This window comes from Melozone crissalis, unplaced genomic scaffold (genome assembly GCF_028551555.1).
Source record: "Melozone crissalis strain CALT ecotype California unplaced genomic scaffold, PUWL_Pcris_2 ptg000005l_1, whole genome shotgun sequence".
In the NCBI taxonomy this organism is placed as follows: Eukaryota; Metazoa; Chordata; class Aves; order Passeriformes; family Passerellidae; genus Melozone; species Melozone crissalis.
The window spans coordinates 45,673,851-45,690,755 of record NW_026535783.1 but is presented as its reverse complement, the minus strand read 5'-3'; the positions used below and the strand labels follow the sequence as shown (position 1 = coordinate 45,690,755).

Genomic DNA, 16,905 nt, shown 5'->3' with positions numbered 1-16,905 from the left:
AGCCTGTCCTTGATAAAGTCTCTGGAGGTCTGACTTAAAGAGATTAAAGCTGTCACTGTGTGGAGAGAATATTAGTGACTGACAAGAAGTGTTGTCTCCTCTTTCTCCATATAGGAGAGCAGCAGTCCATCCTAGTGTAGGAAGATGAGATTTCTCTCTTGAAAGAGAGTAACCTGACTAGTGATTTGTTTATGTTAACACACATTTTTTTTGTAGTTTACTCTAAAAGCTGTTCAAGTCTTGTAACACTAGTTGGGATTTTGTTATTTTTGTATATACAAAATATAATTACTGTGCAGTGAGTTTTAGGGTGGCTTTTTCTTTTCATTTTTTGTTTTCTGCTTTCTGTAATATCTTGTTGATCCAGTGGTCTTTGCATGTTTTCTTTTGGTTGTAGTCCTTTGAAGTTATCCTTGCTCAATCTTTAAAACAATGTCAGAATTCAACTGTAGTCCAGCTTTTCATCTTTTAGAATCACCTTTTATCCCCCTTGTCCTTTAGCTATTTGGAATTCTTACCAATAGTTCCAGAGTGCTCCTGCTCTCTAAAATTTTGCCTAAAGAGAAAGAGGGGAAGGACAGTGGCAGCTTAAAATTTGTGTTTTAATAGCTTTATCTTGGGACATTTTGCACAACATTTAGTCATGGCAGTTGTGGCTATTTTGATCCAGCCTGTCTTTGCTTCCTCTCAGCCAATGAGAATGGTATCTTCTTCAAAATGTGTTTTCTAGTTATTTTCAAGTTTTATTACCAGTGAGTCTCTGTTCCAAGATAACCTTCTTTGAGTTCTTTCTGAATTTGTTAATTATTGCACCTAGCTATGTATTTTAGCATAAAGAATATTGTCTCAAATATACTTTCTGTTTAAATGAAATCTCATCTCTCTGCAAGGTAAAAGAAAAAAAATTGTTTTAGTTAGTTATAAAGGAGTATATAGTTTTCATTGCTGTAGGACTAGAAATGCTTTGTAATGTGGTTCACGGTGAGGTTTTTTTTTTTTGAGTTTATTTATTTTGGCCTTTAAAATTTTTTTTTTATTACAGGTTACCCAAGAGGCAGGAGAATTTATGATCACTTTCCCATATGGATACCATGCAGGGTTTAACCATGGATTTAATTGTGCAGAGTCAACAAACTTTGCCACTGTTCGATGGATTGATTATGGAAAAGCAGCAAAATTGGTAAGTAAGCAGAAAATTCATGTGTAAGGAAGTATTTCCTGTGGTTATTTCTTTCTGTGAGAATCTCAGGAAGGTGATGAAAAAGGGATAACTATTAGATAGTACATCAAGCTGCCATTGAAATTTAATTTATAGTTGTTTTTTTGATAGTAGGGATTATACTTCCAGCAATATATATTCCTCTCAGTAGTCAGTTTTGTTTGCAGCTTAATGTATTTATTATTCTTCAAAACCAATTGTGTTTTTGGATGTTTTTAAGTTGAAGCTACGTACACTGAGGTTAATATTTGTGAAGACAACAGACTTCTGCTTTTAAATCCTCTTTGGTCTTTACTGTTTGTGGAAGCACTTTAGTTTAACTAGGAATTTTGATACCTGGAAAGAAACATAAATAGTGAAACTTCAAATAAAGTTTAAAGAAACAAGTTCAGTTTGTCTCATCGTAAATCTGATCAGAAAACTTGTAGTACAAGATAATAAAGCAACTGTTTGAGGTGTGTATAACTGAAGATATTTTAGATTGAAATCTTGTTCTGTGGTGTGCATATCTTCCTTTTTTTTTGGTGTACAGCATAGAATCATAGAATCTGTAATATTAGAAAAAAATTCCAAGATCTCTGTCCAACCTTTGACTGAAGACCGATGTATCAATTAAACCATAGTGCTAAGTGCCACATTCAGTCGTTTCTTGAATGCATCAAGGGATGGTGACTCCACTGCTTCCCTGACCTATCTTTCCAATGCCCGACCACCTTTTCAGTGAAAAATTCTTCCTGATGTCTAGCCTGAACCTCCCCTGGTGTGGCTTGAACCTGTATTTTCTCATACTGTCATTTGTTGAGTGGGAGAAGAAACTAACCCCCAGCTCACTACAACGTCCTTTCAGGTAGTTGTGGAGAGTGACAGAGTCCCTGTTGAGCCTCATTTTCTCCAGGCTAAACCCTCAGCACTTGCAAGCACTCCTCGCAGGACTTGTACTTGAAAGTCTTCACCAACTTCATTGCCCTTCTCTGGTCTCACTCTTGTGCTTCAATGTCTTTCCTCACTGGCTCATGCTCAGCTGCTGTCACCAGCACCCCCAGGGCCTTTTCCTGTGGCAGCTTTGCAGCCACTCTGCCCCAGCCTGTGGCACTGCCTGGGGTTGCTGTGACCCAAGGGCAGGACCCAGCCCTGGGCCTTGTTGAACCTCACACCACTGGGCTCAGCCGTGATCCAGCCTGTCCAGATCCCTCTGCAGAGCCTTCCTGCCCTCCAGCAGATCAACAATCCCACCCAGCTTGGTGTCATCTGCAAACTGACTGAGGGTGCGTGCACTCAATCCCCTTGTCTAGATAATTGATAAAGCTATTAAAACAGAACTGGCCTCAGACTGTGCTCTGGGGAACCCCAGTTGTTAATGACCATCATCTGGATGTAACTGCATCTATTACCACTCTTTGTTCCAGCCATACAGATGATTTTTTGCACAATGAACAGTGTGTCTGTCCAAGCCACGAACTCCTAGTTTCTCCAGAAGAATGTTGTGAGAGGCAATATCAAAGGCTTTGCTGAAGTCCAGGCAGACAACTTCAACAGCTTTTGCTGTGTCCAGTCCATGGATGCTCATTAAATGAGATGCTGTTGGTACAGCAGGACCTGTCTTCTACAGAGCTCTGCTGGCTGGGCCCGATCTCCTGGTTGTCCTGTATGTGCTGTGTGATCATAATTACGATAATCTGTCCAATAACCTTTCATGGCACTGAGGTCAGGCTGACAGGCCTGTAGTTGCCTCAACAGTTCTTTTTGATGGGCATGACACTGGCCAACCTCTGGGACCTCCCCAGTTAACCAGGACTGGTGAAAAATGGTGGAGAGCAGCCTGGTGAGCTCTTCCACCAGCTCCCTCACCCTCCTGTGGGTGAATCCCCTCTGGTTCCATAGACTGAGTGAATGTCTAAGTGGCATAGCAAGCCGCTAACTATTTTCTCCTCGATTACAGGGGATCTGTTCTCCTCCGTGTTGCCAGCTCAGGGGCTCATTGCTGTGGGGAAGCTTTCTGACTGAGGCAAAGAAGGCATTAAGTACCTTAGTCTTTTCTTTAGCCTGGGTGACAATGTTTTCCTCTGCCTCCAGAATAGCGGGGAGATTTTCTTTGGCTGTCCTCTTGTTGTTGATGTATTTATAAAAACAATTTCTATTGTCTTCACAGCAGTGGCCAGTTGTAGCTTTCTCTCTACAGGACCTCATTACATCCTTATACTCTTCAAGAGATGCCTGCCACCTTTTCCAAAGGTCATAAACTCTTTTCCTTCTCACTGAGTTCCTGTGAAAACTCCCTGCTCCCTGTTCAGCCAGGCCACCTTCTTCCCCACCATCTGGTCTTTCAACCTGTAGGGATGCTCCTGAGCCTTCAGGACTGTGAAGGAGACTCTTCAAACCAGTGTCCTGAATAGGCCAGAGTTGGCCCTCTAAAGTCGAGGGTGGAGGTTCTATTGACCCCCTTCCTTACTTTACCAAGAATTAAAAACTCTTATCATTGTGCCCAAGACAATCCCCTTCCACCACATCTCCCACCAGCCTTTCTCTGTTTGTAAACTGCAAGTCTAGCAGGACCTCATTCCTGATAGGCTCTTACCAGTTATGTACTTTCCATGCTTTCCAGGAACTTTACATAGAGTGCCTTCTTTCTGCTGTATTGAGTTTCCAGTAGACATCTGGCAAGTTAAAGCCTCTGATAAGAACAAGGTGCAGTGGTCATGAGATTACTTCTCCGAGCTGCTCACAGAATATTTTGTCCAGGTCTTCATCCTGGTTGGGTCTATAGTCGAGTTCCGCCATGATGTTTGTGCTGTTAGCCCCCTGAGTCTTACCCATACTTGTTCAGCCCTATCCTAATCTTGAGCTCTATGCTGTCAAAATACTCCCTAATCAGAGAGTCATTGCCTCTACTCCCTCCCTTGTACATTCTGAAAGCTTGTAGCCTGATGGATGTACAAGTAATGAAGTAAATGCAGAAAACAAAAAAAAAGTGGGCAATTTATTTAGCAGAAGTTTTTACAGTTTTTCAGTATTCTCTGATTTTAATGATAAGGCTTAAAAAAGCCTTGGCTTGTATGACTCAGAACGGGTTTCAATCCGAGGCATTTTCTTCGTTGACTTGTTCTCGGTTGGAAAAAACCTTTCCAGTAGACATCTCCTTAATATATTAGTTAATACAATGATATGGAGTAAAGGGCAAAATCAGCTGTGCTGGTTTAACAGTCTAGTAAAGAGAGTGAACTCTTAGTAGACACTGGAGACTGAGAAACACCTTCATGATTTGGTCTTTTGCGTAGAATCCTGCTAGAAATGGTGTTCCTATTGGAGCGAGGCTGCTGATGGTGAGGCATGCAGTGGTTGTGGGCAGCATTTTTTGGAGTCCTCCTATTTTTCGGATATCTTGTTTGCCGTTTAGGCTGTGAATGATGGAGCTTGAACGTAGGAAGAGCATGTATTGTAAAAATGTATTGAAAAAACTCTAAACACATCTAACATTCAGACTGGTGTCTACCTTTAGGAAAGTTGTGTTTAATAGCCAACAGGTAAGGTTACAACTATAAAGTTAATTTTAAACTCTAAAACGTATTTGACAACCTACGCATTTGATAACTTGAAATTTCTTGAAAACTTAATAGGAATAGTACAATGAAACAAAATCAAGAGATCCATAGCTGCACAAGAGTTGAATGTGGCAGGTAGAACTGCCTTGGGTTTTAAAAGATTTGAACATCATGGCAGCTCTAAAATTAATTCAGCTGAACTTAAGGAATAGCAGACTGCATCTTCAGATGCAGCAAAGGTGAGGTGGTGCTCCTTGCAGGTTTCTTCCTTTCAGCGTTCTGGCTTCATATTTCTTACATTTTTAAAAAGTAGTCTACTATTTGGTGGACAGCTTCCCCCAGTACAAACTGTTATATGTTTTATGCCTCCAGTATGCATCTCTGTTATTGTATTATACTGTAAATTTAATGTCATCTTTAAATTCAGCAGAGTTAGATAATTTTAAAGCTAATGTAATTGTGTTTCTTTACGCCACCCCAAAAGTGCTACTGAAATTTTGAAATTTTAGCTAGGAAATCTTTGCATATGCACTCTAAATATATTGTCAAAATTCCCTAGTGTATGGATGAAACCTGTATCTTAGGACACTGAATTCTATAATTTGTGGCTGTTGCATGTAGGAGCAGTATTGTACATATGCAATACAAGAAATCAAAGTATTTCTCTGGTGTCTACAGTTAAATTGTAATGCCTACAAGTTGAAAAGGCGTCGAAGCAGTAATAACTAATCTCCCTCTGCAGAGAAATCTTAGATACCATTGTCAAATATGAACTGCAGTTTCTTTGGCAAATGGTCAGTGTCCTTCCAGTTATTTGCTTAATTCTTACCACATACTACCACAAGAATGAGAATGGAAGTTTACTTTTCTTCTCTTTTCTAAATGAAAAAGAACATGCTAGAATGTACTGATGGTAGGATTTTTTAAAAATAGAAATGTGTATGAAGAAGAGAACTAAAGGAAGTGTGGTGAACTAGTTCTCCCTAAAAATTTACTAGTATTTGTTAATGGCATAGAAATAGGGTAAACAAGAGAGAGGAAATATTAGAAAATCATAAAATTATTTACGTTGGAAAAGACCTTTAACAGCTGGACTCAATGATCTTAAGCTCAGCTTTTCCAAGGTCACCACTGAAGCATTCCTAAAGGGTCACATCCACAGGTCTTTTAAATACCTTCAGGATGGTGACACAGCCATGTCCTTGGGAAGCCTGGCCAATACCTGACAACACCTTCCATGAGGAAATGTGTGATAATACCTTATCTAAAGCTCCCCTGGTGCAACTTGAGACCACTTCCTCTTGTCCTATCACTTGTGACTTAGAGAAAAGCCCAACCCTCACCTCACTTTCAGGTGCTTTCAGGCAATGGTAGAGAGGGAGAAGGTCTTCCCTTATGACAAGTTATCTGACAGAATTTACGTGGTACCACTGCATTACCAGTAGCTGAAATAGTTACTTTGAACAAAAAAGACTTAGTGAGACAACAGCAGATCAATCTTTCTGAATGAGTTCAGGTAAACTAAAGTTCAAAACCTGATGTTTAAAGCTACCACTTACAACTGTCTGCACCAGTATTTGCATAGACCTCTGTGAACTCAGCTAGCTGAATTTCTGCAGCTTTTCAGTCTAGTGTTAAGGTACATGGCAAATGCCTATAATTAGCTTGACAGCCAGGCTTTCATTTTACCTCCCTTTCAAGATTTCCAGTAGCCTTCACTTTACATGGCTTCTCCTTCACATGCACAGATGCAGACCTAAATTGCACATTTCTCATTGGATGCTCATAAGAAAATGCATGTATATCACCTTGGCTTAAATTTATTTTAAACTTTCTTTTCAAAGTGCTAATAGTCCTAACAAAGAGAGGGGAAGAAACCAAAGTAATAGCAATAAATCTTAGCACAGCATTTATGGCCTCAGTTGATACAGCCAGCCTTTCATTCTGGATTGCTCTCGACACAGGCAGTTCTATCAGTGGGCAACTCCCTTGCCAAAAAATGATTATGTGAGCATTTGAGTTTGAGACTGTTTCAGTGCTGCACAGATGCTAGCTCACAGGGAGAAGCTCCACAGCAAGTTACAGGATGCCCAAGGAAGTTACAAGGTCCTGCTGCACTTTAGTAACCATCCCATCAGCTTCAGAAGGTAGCGTTGGCAGCTTCTGAGGCAAGTGGAGCAAAAAATACCCACACTGTTTAGGGACTATATGAGGGCTGGATTTGCTAAGGGGAGAAAAGATAAATTCAAGTAAAATCGAGTTATTTTCTGTAAATACTTAATATTCCATAGTAATAAAGAAAAGAAAAATAATTTAATTTTGTATAACTGTACTCTGTTTCTTGGTTGCAGTGTTTCTCTAGAAAACCATGAGTATATCTACAATTAGTTTTTTTATCACAACATTGGATAACTTCCTGAAGGTGTTAATTAAAAAGGTAAAAAGTTGGTATCTCGAAAGAATACCAATATTTTAGTCAGTTTTATTTTCAGGTCCAGTAACTTCATTTAAAAGGAAAAGCAAATAATCCCAAACCAAAACCTGCACAATCTTGCAGTCCCATTTGTCATTCTTTGGGACTACTGATACTGCAGCTGACTTGTGTTTTCTTTATGTGTAAAGTGCAAGAATTTTAATTAGAAATAATGTTTGGATCCTGTAGTTCCTCAGTATTGTACTGCAGAAATTGTGTGCATCAGCAAAATGCAGCATTATCTAGGTCAGTTCATTGCTGTACTCTCCTTAGAGAATATTTTGTACTGATGACTGATTATTTGTCTTCCTGCAGGAACACTCTTATTTTTTTATAGAGTAATTGCTAATTGCTTACAGATGGATTTCTGTCTAAGAAAAAGAAAAAAAGAAATGCAATCAATATTTTTCATTGATTTTGTAGGAAAAAAAAATCCAACAAAGATTTTTGTTAAATTGGTAGTAAATATTTAGGCTATGTGATGATGCTGCTTTCCAGCGTGAAATGAGATGTTGTTAAACGTCACATGCAAATGTTAAATAAGAGATATTTTTAAAAATCACGTGCAAATGTTAAATTAGAGATATTTTTGACCTTTGGTATTGGACACTTAGATTAAACAAAGACCATGAATGCAATTTCCAGCAATGATTTTCTGTCTTTAAAAATGCTGAACTTATGGTCTTGCTTTCACTGTGTGTCTCCTAACTACCTGTAATAGTTGAACTCTGAGAGCAGGGATGTGTCCTCCAGCTTGTTTTCTAGAGTTTGTGCAAGAATGTAATGGTTTTAAGCCCTGCAGGAGATGAAAAAGCATGCAGATAGTCATAAACTCTACTTCTCTTCCTCCCCAACCCAGTGGAATGAGGAAGAGAATCAAAGTAAAACTTGCATGTTGAGGTAAAAATAATTTAATAATTCAAAATAAAGTATAATACAGTAGTAATGGTTAATGATAATAAAAAGGGAAAAATCAAGTGGTGCACAATGCAATTCCTTACCACTCACTGACTGATGCCAGACCCCTCTTGCTTCAGCGGAGGGGTCTGGCATCAGCAGAACCCACACCAGCCCTTTCCAGGTAGCTCTTCCCAGTTTATACCCTGGACATGATGTTCTGTGATGTGGAATATCCTTTTGGTCAGTTCTGGTCATCTGTCCCAGCTGTGCTCCCTCACAGTTTCTTTTGCTCACCTCCTCACTGATGGAGCACCAGAAAAGAAAAAAAAAGTTCATTGGCTTGGGATAAACACAACTTAGAAAAACCCCAAACATCAGTGTGTTACAAGGATCCTCATTCTGAATCCAAAACACAACAGTGGAACAGCTACTGAGAATAGGTAAATTCCATCCTAGCTGAAACCAGAACAAAGCTTTGGGACAACATCCTAAAAGAAATACTAGGTGGCACCTCCAGTGTGCTGTTTGCTGCAGCTCAGCTACTGGTTTTAGCTTGCTTTTGAACAAAATCAAGTTGTACAGAATTGAGTAGAAGTAAAATATAAGGAATCCAAACAACCTTCCAAACCTCCTAGCTCCAGAGAAGAAACAGTGTAGTTCTTGCTGTCTTTTTCCATAGGCAAGAACACACAAGAAGAGAAATAGGAGATCCTGGTGGAAAGAACAAATCAGTCACACTCTCCTTAAGATGCTTGGCAAAAGGATGTGGTGCAGAGGGATATTAGTGAAGTGCTGGTGAGTGGATATGTCACAGTTTACTGAAAGAAAGGGAGGTAGTGTTTGTGCTAGATACAAGTGTAGTTGTGTTGTTCTGTCAGGATGAGAGGTACTCTTAAGCTTTAGATACTCTTAATAATTTTAATAATCCTATAACTTCCATTTGCTGAATGCTGTTTATTGTTGAAAAAGATAATTGAGTGGTATGAAATAGGGGCAGCTAGCAGGTTCCTTCAGGCTTCTGTGAATTTTCTTGTTTTCCTACATTTATTAGAGTAGGCTGGCAATGTGTGGCTTCATGAAGTGCATTTTTGAGTTTCCTTACTCCAGTGGATTTTGCTACTGCTGATAAAGCAGATGAATCAGTGGCTATTAGCTTGTATGTTTTCTAGGTATCTGCTTTGATTTGTGCTGAGTAGGTAACTTGTGTGGGGAAAATAGGTGGGTGTTATCAGTATTGGTGATGGTGAATAGAAATATTTGCACATCATTCTTTGTGTGTACAGGAGGCTGGTGATTTGGTTAGGGCTCTCTAATTCTTCTCTACACAGTTATGATTATTTTAGTTTGTTTACTTTCATTTTCCTCTGGTTACTGTTTTAGCCCCCCCTCAGTCCCCTGTGTCTTGGTTTAACCCCATCCTGAAACAAAGCGCTTGCTCCCCTCAGCCCCTGGTAGGATGTGGAGGAGAACTGGGGAAAAAAAAATTCTGTGGACTGAGATAAGAACAGTTCAATAATTGAAATAAATTATTATGGTAATATAGTAAGAATTAAATATGGGACAGGAAGAGAGAAAGGAATAAAACCCAAGAGAAAGTTGTTGACTGATGCCAGATTCTTCTCACAGTCATGACTGGCCTCTTCTGGCCAATTCCCATCAGTTTATACTCTGGGCATGACATTCTATGGTGTGGAACATTTCTTTGTCCAGTTTAGATGAGATGTTCTGGCCATGCTCTGTCCCGGCTTCTTGTGAATCCTCTTGTTGTCAGAGCATGGGAAACTGTAAACTCCTTGATGTTTAGAGTAAGTGCTACTGAGCAAAAATCAAAACACATGGTATGTTATTAACATTATTCTCATACTGAATCCAAAACACAGCACTGTACTGGCTACTAGGAAGAAGCTATTCTATCCTACCTGAATAAAGGACCCCTGTCTGTTGCTTTTCCAGATTCTTGTCAGGGTCTCTCAACTCTCAGACACCCCTTGTCCATGCTTTCACAAGCTTTCAGAGAAAGTCCTGATATTTCACAATACTGCTCTTGTTGCTTACTATGTCTGTTTTGTGGGACCACTTGGTGACTTTCACTCAGTATAAATGTATGTAAATTTTACTGCCTGCTCTCAGGGGTAGCGTCACACTAGGTGATTTTACTAGTCAGTGTAATGATTCTTTTGTACTGCAGCTCCTTTTAAGACGTGATTTGTTTTCAGATGTTGATGCTGGGGAGCTTTTTGTTGTTTAGCTGATATGTGGAACCTGAGAAGTCTACCAACCTTTTCTACTTGAAACTAGGGGTACTTAAGTATTATTGCTCTCTTTCATAAAATTAAGTCAGTAATTACTCGTGCATTCTTCAGTGGTAGCTGCTTAGCAGGTGTTTTCTGTGGATAGGTTGGATCAAAGTGCTGGACTGCAGGTTGTATTTTTCCCTTTGGTGGGATGAAGTGCAGTTGTTTTGATGTTAGGTTTGATGGATTTGTTTGCCACTGCATTCATTAGCTTCACATCAAAAAACTGACAGGCTGTTAAATGAAACTTTGGCTTAGATTTTCAGCTTGACTGTTTCAAGACCTATGTGAAGATATTTTGTTTTTGTGCTGCTGCAGCCTCAAGCAGTTATGACTGTTTCAAAAAGAAGAAAATTTAATATCTTGATTTAGCTGGATACAAGACTCATTGTCTTGAAGATAGCTATATCCAGCTTATGTTATCCAAACAATATATTTATTTGAAAATACATATTGAGACACAATATATATGATTTAACTGATTTTATCAGAGGAGAAATTATATTTACTGCACAAAAATGCTTCCACCTCTCAAAATTTATTGAGGTTTTTTTTTTTTCAATGAGGATTATGTTTAGGTTGCTTTTGTACAATAAAATGTCTGTTCAAAATGAAAAAAAAATCCAGCTCAAGGGGACCATTTTATTTTTCAAATGTGGGTGAGCAAAATTTAAAGATACAGGTTTAAAAACTCTCCCTACCCCAATTGTCAGAAATAGCTATGTGCATATGCTCATGAGTTATTATTCTGTCAATTTATTTTATTATTTTGGTTTTCAAAACTTTTTTAAACACTACATGTATATAAATTTGATAGCAGTCTGCAACAATACCAGCATCATTCATGCTGTACAAATCAATGTTTTTACTTGCTAGATCATAATTAGCCACCTTATATCTTTGACTTGTCTGCTGATGAAATTTTACAGGTTTTCTGGAACCAGACATGCTTTCCATTTCTGATCTGGATTGTTAGTACACTACTTCAGAGCAAATCCTGTGCATTCTGCATTCTGATATTTCACTTCATAATCACAATGCCTCTCTCAGCTTTGCAGTTGTCATGGAATTTTATCTTCTATATTTTCTTTATTTCTTTGACATTGTTCTCTTACTTATCTTATTTTTTTTTGCACCTGCTGCCATCATTTAGTGCCTCTCTTTAATTCTTACATCACAAACTCATAATTTCCACAGAACAGCAGCTACTAAAATTTCCCACTTTAAAATTTATTGCTGAAATGGGAGATTGTCAGTCTCCCACAGGGCTGTAACTTGCAGAGTCTTGGATTTTGGTACTGTGACATTTTGAATTAAGAATTAGGTTTTAGAAGTCGAAAGGAATAGTAATAATCACAATACTTTTAACCTGTTTTTGTAGAATAATATTCTACTGTTGTTTTGAACCGTTCCCTTTAGGCAGAACATTTAATTATAAAATCATATGAAATCTCATATGGTGTTGTTCCTGTGTTGCCACAGTCTGAGCTATGTTATGTGCAAGTACTGATGTTGTCTGTGATGTGTAGTGTATTCTGTGGTTCCAAAATTCTACTGTATTCTTGTGAGTCTTTTTCAGCTGTATACCACAACTTTTTTCTGTGTGATATAAAGTACATGTAGGTAGCATTATGCATGTATATTTCTGGCACAGGGCTCTCATGCAAGCTGCTACACTATTTATTAAATAAAAGTTGACCAAGAAAACTACCACTTCTTTCTCTTATGCAGTTTTTGATGAAGTAAGGAGAGGAGAATTCTGTAAACATCTAAAATGTTGGAGTACATTCTGACAACTGTGAGTGAGTGGGAATGATGGAATCTAATCTTCCTTTTTTTCCCCTAAGTGTTATCCAAGAGGTTCCATTTATCAAAGTAAAAAATGTACCAAGCTGGCATACTTGGTGGATGTTTAGAAGATTTTGTTTTATAGCAACTGGCACTCAACAAGGTGATCTTTTTAAAGAAAAAGTCAGTAATTTACAATAAACTTGCCGTTTTGGAGTATAATTTATTTAAAATTTTGAGTAAATCAATACAGTTTGCCTTTTCTTAATTTTGTGAGAGTGCAGATTATATTTATCCTCAATTTGCTGAGGAAGAAGTTTTGCCACTATGTAAATTTCTCTCTCTATATTAATGTCATAGCCTTTAGAGAGAGATTATTTTCATTCCAGGTTTTTAAAGAAAGTGGAATTTAACTAAGAAATGATTTTCATAAATATGAGCTTCACAAGAAGGCTCTTTGGGCTTGAATCAGCTGGTGAAACACAGGTGTCTGACACCATCTCAGATATTTTTCCTTCCTCTGTGTAGTCAGAAGAGTACAAATGTCAGGAATCCAGTATAATATTTAGAGCTCAGTCAGACATCATATATACCAGGATGTGGTTCAGGTGTCAGTGCATGCCTGGTTAACGGAACTGAGTCATCTGTTATTGTATTCCTTTTATTTACACCCTTTGCAAATGTAAAACTCATTCTTGTATTCTGAGAGGAAGTCAGTTCTTTAGCCTTGCTAGATTAATTTAGCATTTTGGCAGTGGGCAGTGACCTATTGTGGCAGGCAAAAATGTGACTTAAATGTTAGGGTGAAGTTCTCTTAAAACCACCAGCTGCCAACCTTTCTTCTTATAAAGCAAAACCTTCAAATACTGCTACTAGTGCTAGTTAGTTACATACTTTCCTTCATTTATTTATTTTGGAACCATTTTAAGTCTGCATTTGAATTGTCAGGGAGTTCAAGATACTAGAAACCATTCTGCTATGTTTCTCCATGCAATTTCAATTGTCTTTGACATGGTTTGGAACTCAAATCTATATTTTATTGTTTTGTTTGTTAGTGGGTTCTGTTTGATAGCTTTTTCTTTGATATTATTTTTCCTTTTTTATCTCTTCTGTATATACAGATAAAACTTTGTATAAGGATGATTTTTGTTTGGTTAACTAATGTGTCTACTAGAACCTTCTGCACCTCTGCTGGCCCTGCAGCTGGTACTGTAGTAGTACCAACTATAGGAATTGCTAGTTTGGCTCAGGCCAAACATTGTAGAGATAAGCATGTACTTGCAACTTTCCCTCTGTTTTTCTTAGAGTCTCAGGAATATTATCTAAAAATTAAGAAGAGTAGCAGTAGTGTAGATTCGAAACACATGATTTGTTTATTTCCTGCTTCCGAAAGAAAACACTGTAAATATAAATATAGAGTTCAAAATCCTTGACTTAGAGTAGTAGAGAAGGCATCTATGACTGAAGAGAAATTAATTATATACTCACATCCTGCGGTAACTACACCAGGGTAAATAAAGTGTAGACATCACTTTGTTATGGTTTAGGCCTGGCAAAGCCAAGGCCCCCATAAATATACCTTTTACCTGATATCTGCTGTGAGATGTGGCCAGGAAATAAGCAAAGCAGGCTCCAACTTAAACATAAAGAGAAGTTTATTAACTAAACTACACACACAATTACTAAACTACACACACAATTACTAACCTACACACACACAGGGAAAAAAACAAGGAGAATGAAAACTACACAGAAACACTTCCTTATCCTCCTCCCACCAAATTCCCAAACACATTTACATTTCCCAAAAAATTATCCACACTCGGTCTGGCACCACCCTTTGGAAAAAAAAATCAAATCTTCAGCTCATAAGGGATAGACGGAGTCCTTCCTTGTGCCACGGACTTCTTGTCACAATCAGCAATCCGCCCGGTATCTTGCTATCTCGTGACATCTCCTTTCCATGCCGAGGTGCTCTCACCACCTGGCATGGGATGGGGCAGGGGCCTGCCTTCAGGGCCTTTTAAGAATGCCTCGTCTCGTTCCAAGCAGAGTACAGTCACAATCCTGGGACCTCTGTCCCCCCCCCATGTCTTCTATACCCCCTGGGGCCGAGGGGTCTCAAAACCAAACTCTCTTGACGCCGAGCCTCCGCTTCCCCCTGCAATACAGCCTCTGCCTCACCAGGAAACAGTCCATGGAAATACAACAAAAAAGAGTCCAGCAAAAACTGCCACTCCATCTTCCTCCATTCCTTCAACATCTCTCTTCTCCCTTTGCCAGACCCTCCTTACTGGCCTAATTTTCTTCCTTCATCTTCCACTCCTGTCCCTTTCCCAGGAAAGGCAATGTTCTGCGAAGCCTTCATTCCCCAAAGGGTTAAAAGTTCTCCCAGGCGGCCGGACTGCCCGCTGCCCCCCCCCTTTCTCCTCCCAGCCGTGCTGCCTGCCGGCACATGATATCAAGTTTCAAGATATAGAGTTCGAGCACGGGCTGCATTCTCTGGGGGGGGGGGGAATAAACAGGTCGCTCAAGGGTCTGCCACCCTTCCTCCGAACCTGGGCCTACCGTAGATGGGCCACGTGGCTTTCCCCTCCCCCAGCCCAGCCAGAAACTGGGCCGGGGGAGAGACTTCTTCACGCCGGAAATCCCAAGAGGACTCCGAAGGCCAAGAGCCCTGCTTTTAACCCCTTGAGTTCGTAGTCTCAAGAGGCGGATCCAAATGTCCCACTGGTCAAACTAAGTGCCCATCTTAAATTCCAATTACCCATTGGTAATCACAGCAAAACAAAATATCCCAGATGTCCCATTTCCGGTCAAACCACGACACACTTCTAGTACCAGTGAGTTTATGTAGCCTAGCAGATACATGAAGCAGGAGCTGAACACAGGCAAATGCCTCAGCTGCATTTTTAGTCTCCCCACTGTGCTTGCTAGTTGAATTAGTAGACCTTGTTCATATGCTAGTTAGAAATTATAAATCTTTGAAAGTTTTGAAAAGGGTCTTAAATGGACTGTCCAACTTGCCCTTGATTTGATTGTGGATAAAACCCACAACAAAACATACCACTATGCTTTACGAAAGGAGGAGAAATAATTTTCTGAAATGTTTTATAGCAAAAAAATGGATTAAGATCACAATGCTAGTGTGGTTGTATTCAGTTTTTAAGGTTTGTTTTTCTGCCTGAAGTGTGAACAACTTGTTGGAAAAAAGGTAGAATTAATCACCTTGGAGTGTCATCTTTTTCTGATAAGGAGTCACCTCTTAATTCAAACAAAATATTAACACAAAAAAAAGCCACATTAAAGTTGTAGAGAAAGTGCACGTCTACATGTTACTAGACCTTGCATTCATCCTGAGAGTGAAATAAGTTACTTCATTCTTTTGTAATGGATGTAATCAAATTAGTGCAGGTAAGACTGACTCTCTGTTTGTTCTCTTTATGTAATATGTTGTCATATGTTCAACAGTGTTATCAGATAAATTACTATCTTTCAGGTCTTGAAAAAATCTCACCTTTGCCATGTCCCATCCCATGTACTTGCAATTCTGAGGGAAAATTTTGAACTGAAGTTTCATATATTTTAATATATTTATATGTAAAAAAACATAGTTTGTCCCAGAAAGCTAGAACTATGCCTGCTTCTACAAGGCAGTCCAGTTTGAAGTATCCAGCAAACACCTGAATGAAAAATTATCTTGTTCCCATTGTGTTTGTAGCTGGATTTTCCAAATTATTCCAGTGAAGTTACTTCAGTTACTTACGCTGAGTATGTTAATACAGTTCAGTAAATGCAGTGTTTCACTGGTTTTTTCAAGGTTTTTTTAGAACAATCACAATGTACAAGAAAGACATTAAGGTCTGGATATTTTGATGCATTAGTATGAATGCTGTGGGATGAACCTATGATGCATGTAGAGAAGAAATGTAACCTTTACACATTTTTGTTTCCAATGGATTGAGGAAGACTGTAAAAATCTACTCTTACAGGAGAAAGTTACAATAAAGTAACATCACAAAATCCCCTTCTCTGTGTTCTTCTCTCCTTTTTATGTGGGTGATTACAGGGTATTGATATGCTGGGATTAGTGTATCAGCCATTAAGTTGTTATTATAAGAATCTGTTTTATAGTCTAAGATTGTACAGGATTTTACTAAAAAAATCCAGGTAGGTGGCATTTAGTAAGTCTGTTGAATGCCTTTGAAACAGACTGTAAGTTAATAATTTGGCAGATGTTTCTGAAGTTAAAAATTATTCCAGTACTTTCTTGTTAATCAGGTTACTTGTGGGTTTCTGTGTTTTTTACCTGTATGAATGAAATATTTCCACTCAGATGATTTAAATTAATTTTAATGCTGAAATTCAAAATTATGCTATGATATGAAACAATGTGCTGGGTGATGCTGTGTGTTCTGTGAGCCTTATTGGATAGCTGTTTGAGTAAGTAGGGGGTTTTGAGTGAGTCTACATAGAATAAATGCTGGCAAAATCTCCACAAAATTATTCATAGTTACATTCCTTTTTTGTGTGGATGAGATATATAAGTAGAGGTGACTTCATGTTTTCTTGAAGTTTTGCTGAAGAAATTCCATAGGCTTAGGAACTGTAGAGAATTCTACCTTGGCCAGAAGTGAGTCTTATATCTGTTCTTATTTCATGTCTGATTCCCTGTAAGTGTAAGTATAGTTT

General features: G+C 38.7%; 1 protein-coding gene across 4 annotated transcripts in view; it reads left to right on the top strand.

The window, feature by feature from the left end:
* KDM4C (lysine demethylase 4C) overlaps nt 1-16,905 on the top strand; it is a 259,796-nt gene that overhangs the window by 50,040 nt on the left and 192,851 nt on the right. For all 4 annotated transcript variants that reach the window (XM_054284529.1, XM_054284538.1, XM_054284547.1 and 1 more), the window contains one exon: nt 1,043-1,180. In XM_054284529.1, the coding sequence (XP_054140504.1) occupies nt 1,043-1,180 (138 nt within the window). The remainder of the gene's footprint in view (nt 1-1,042; nt 1,181-16,905) is intronic.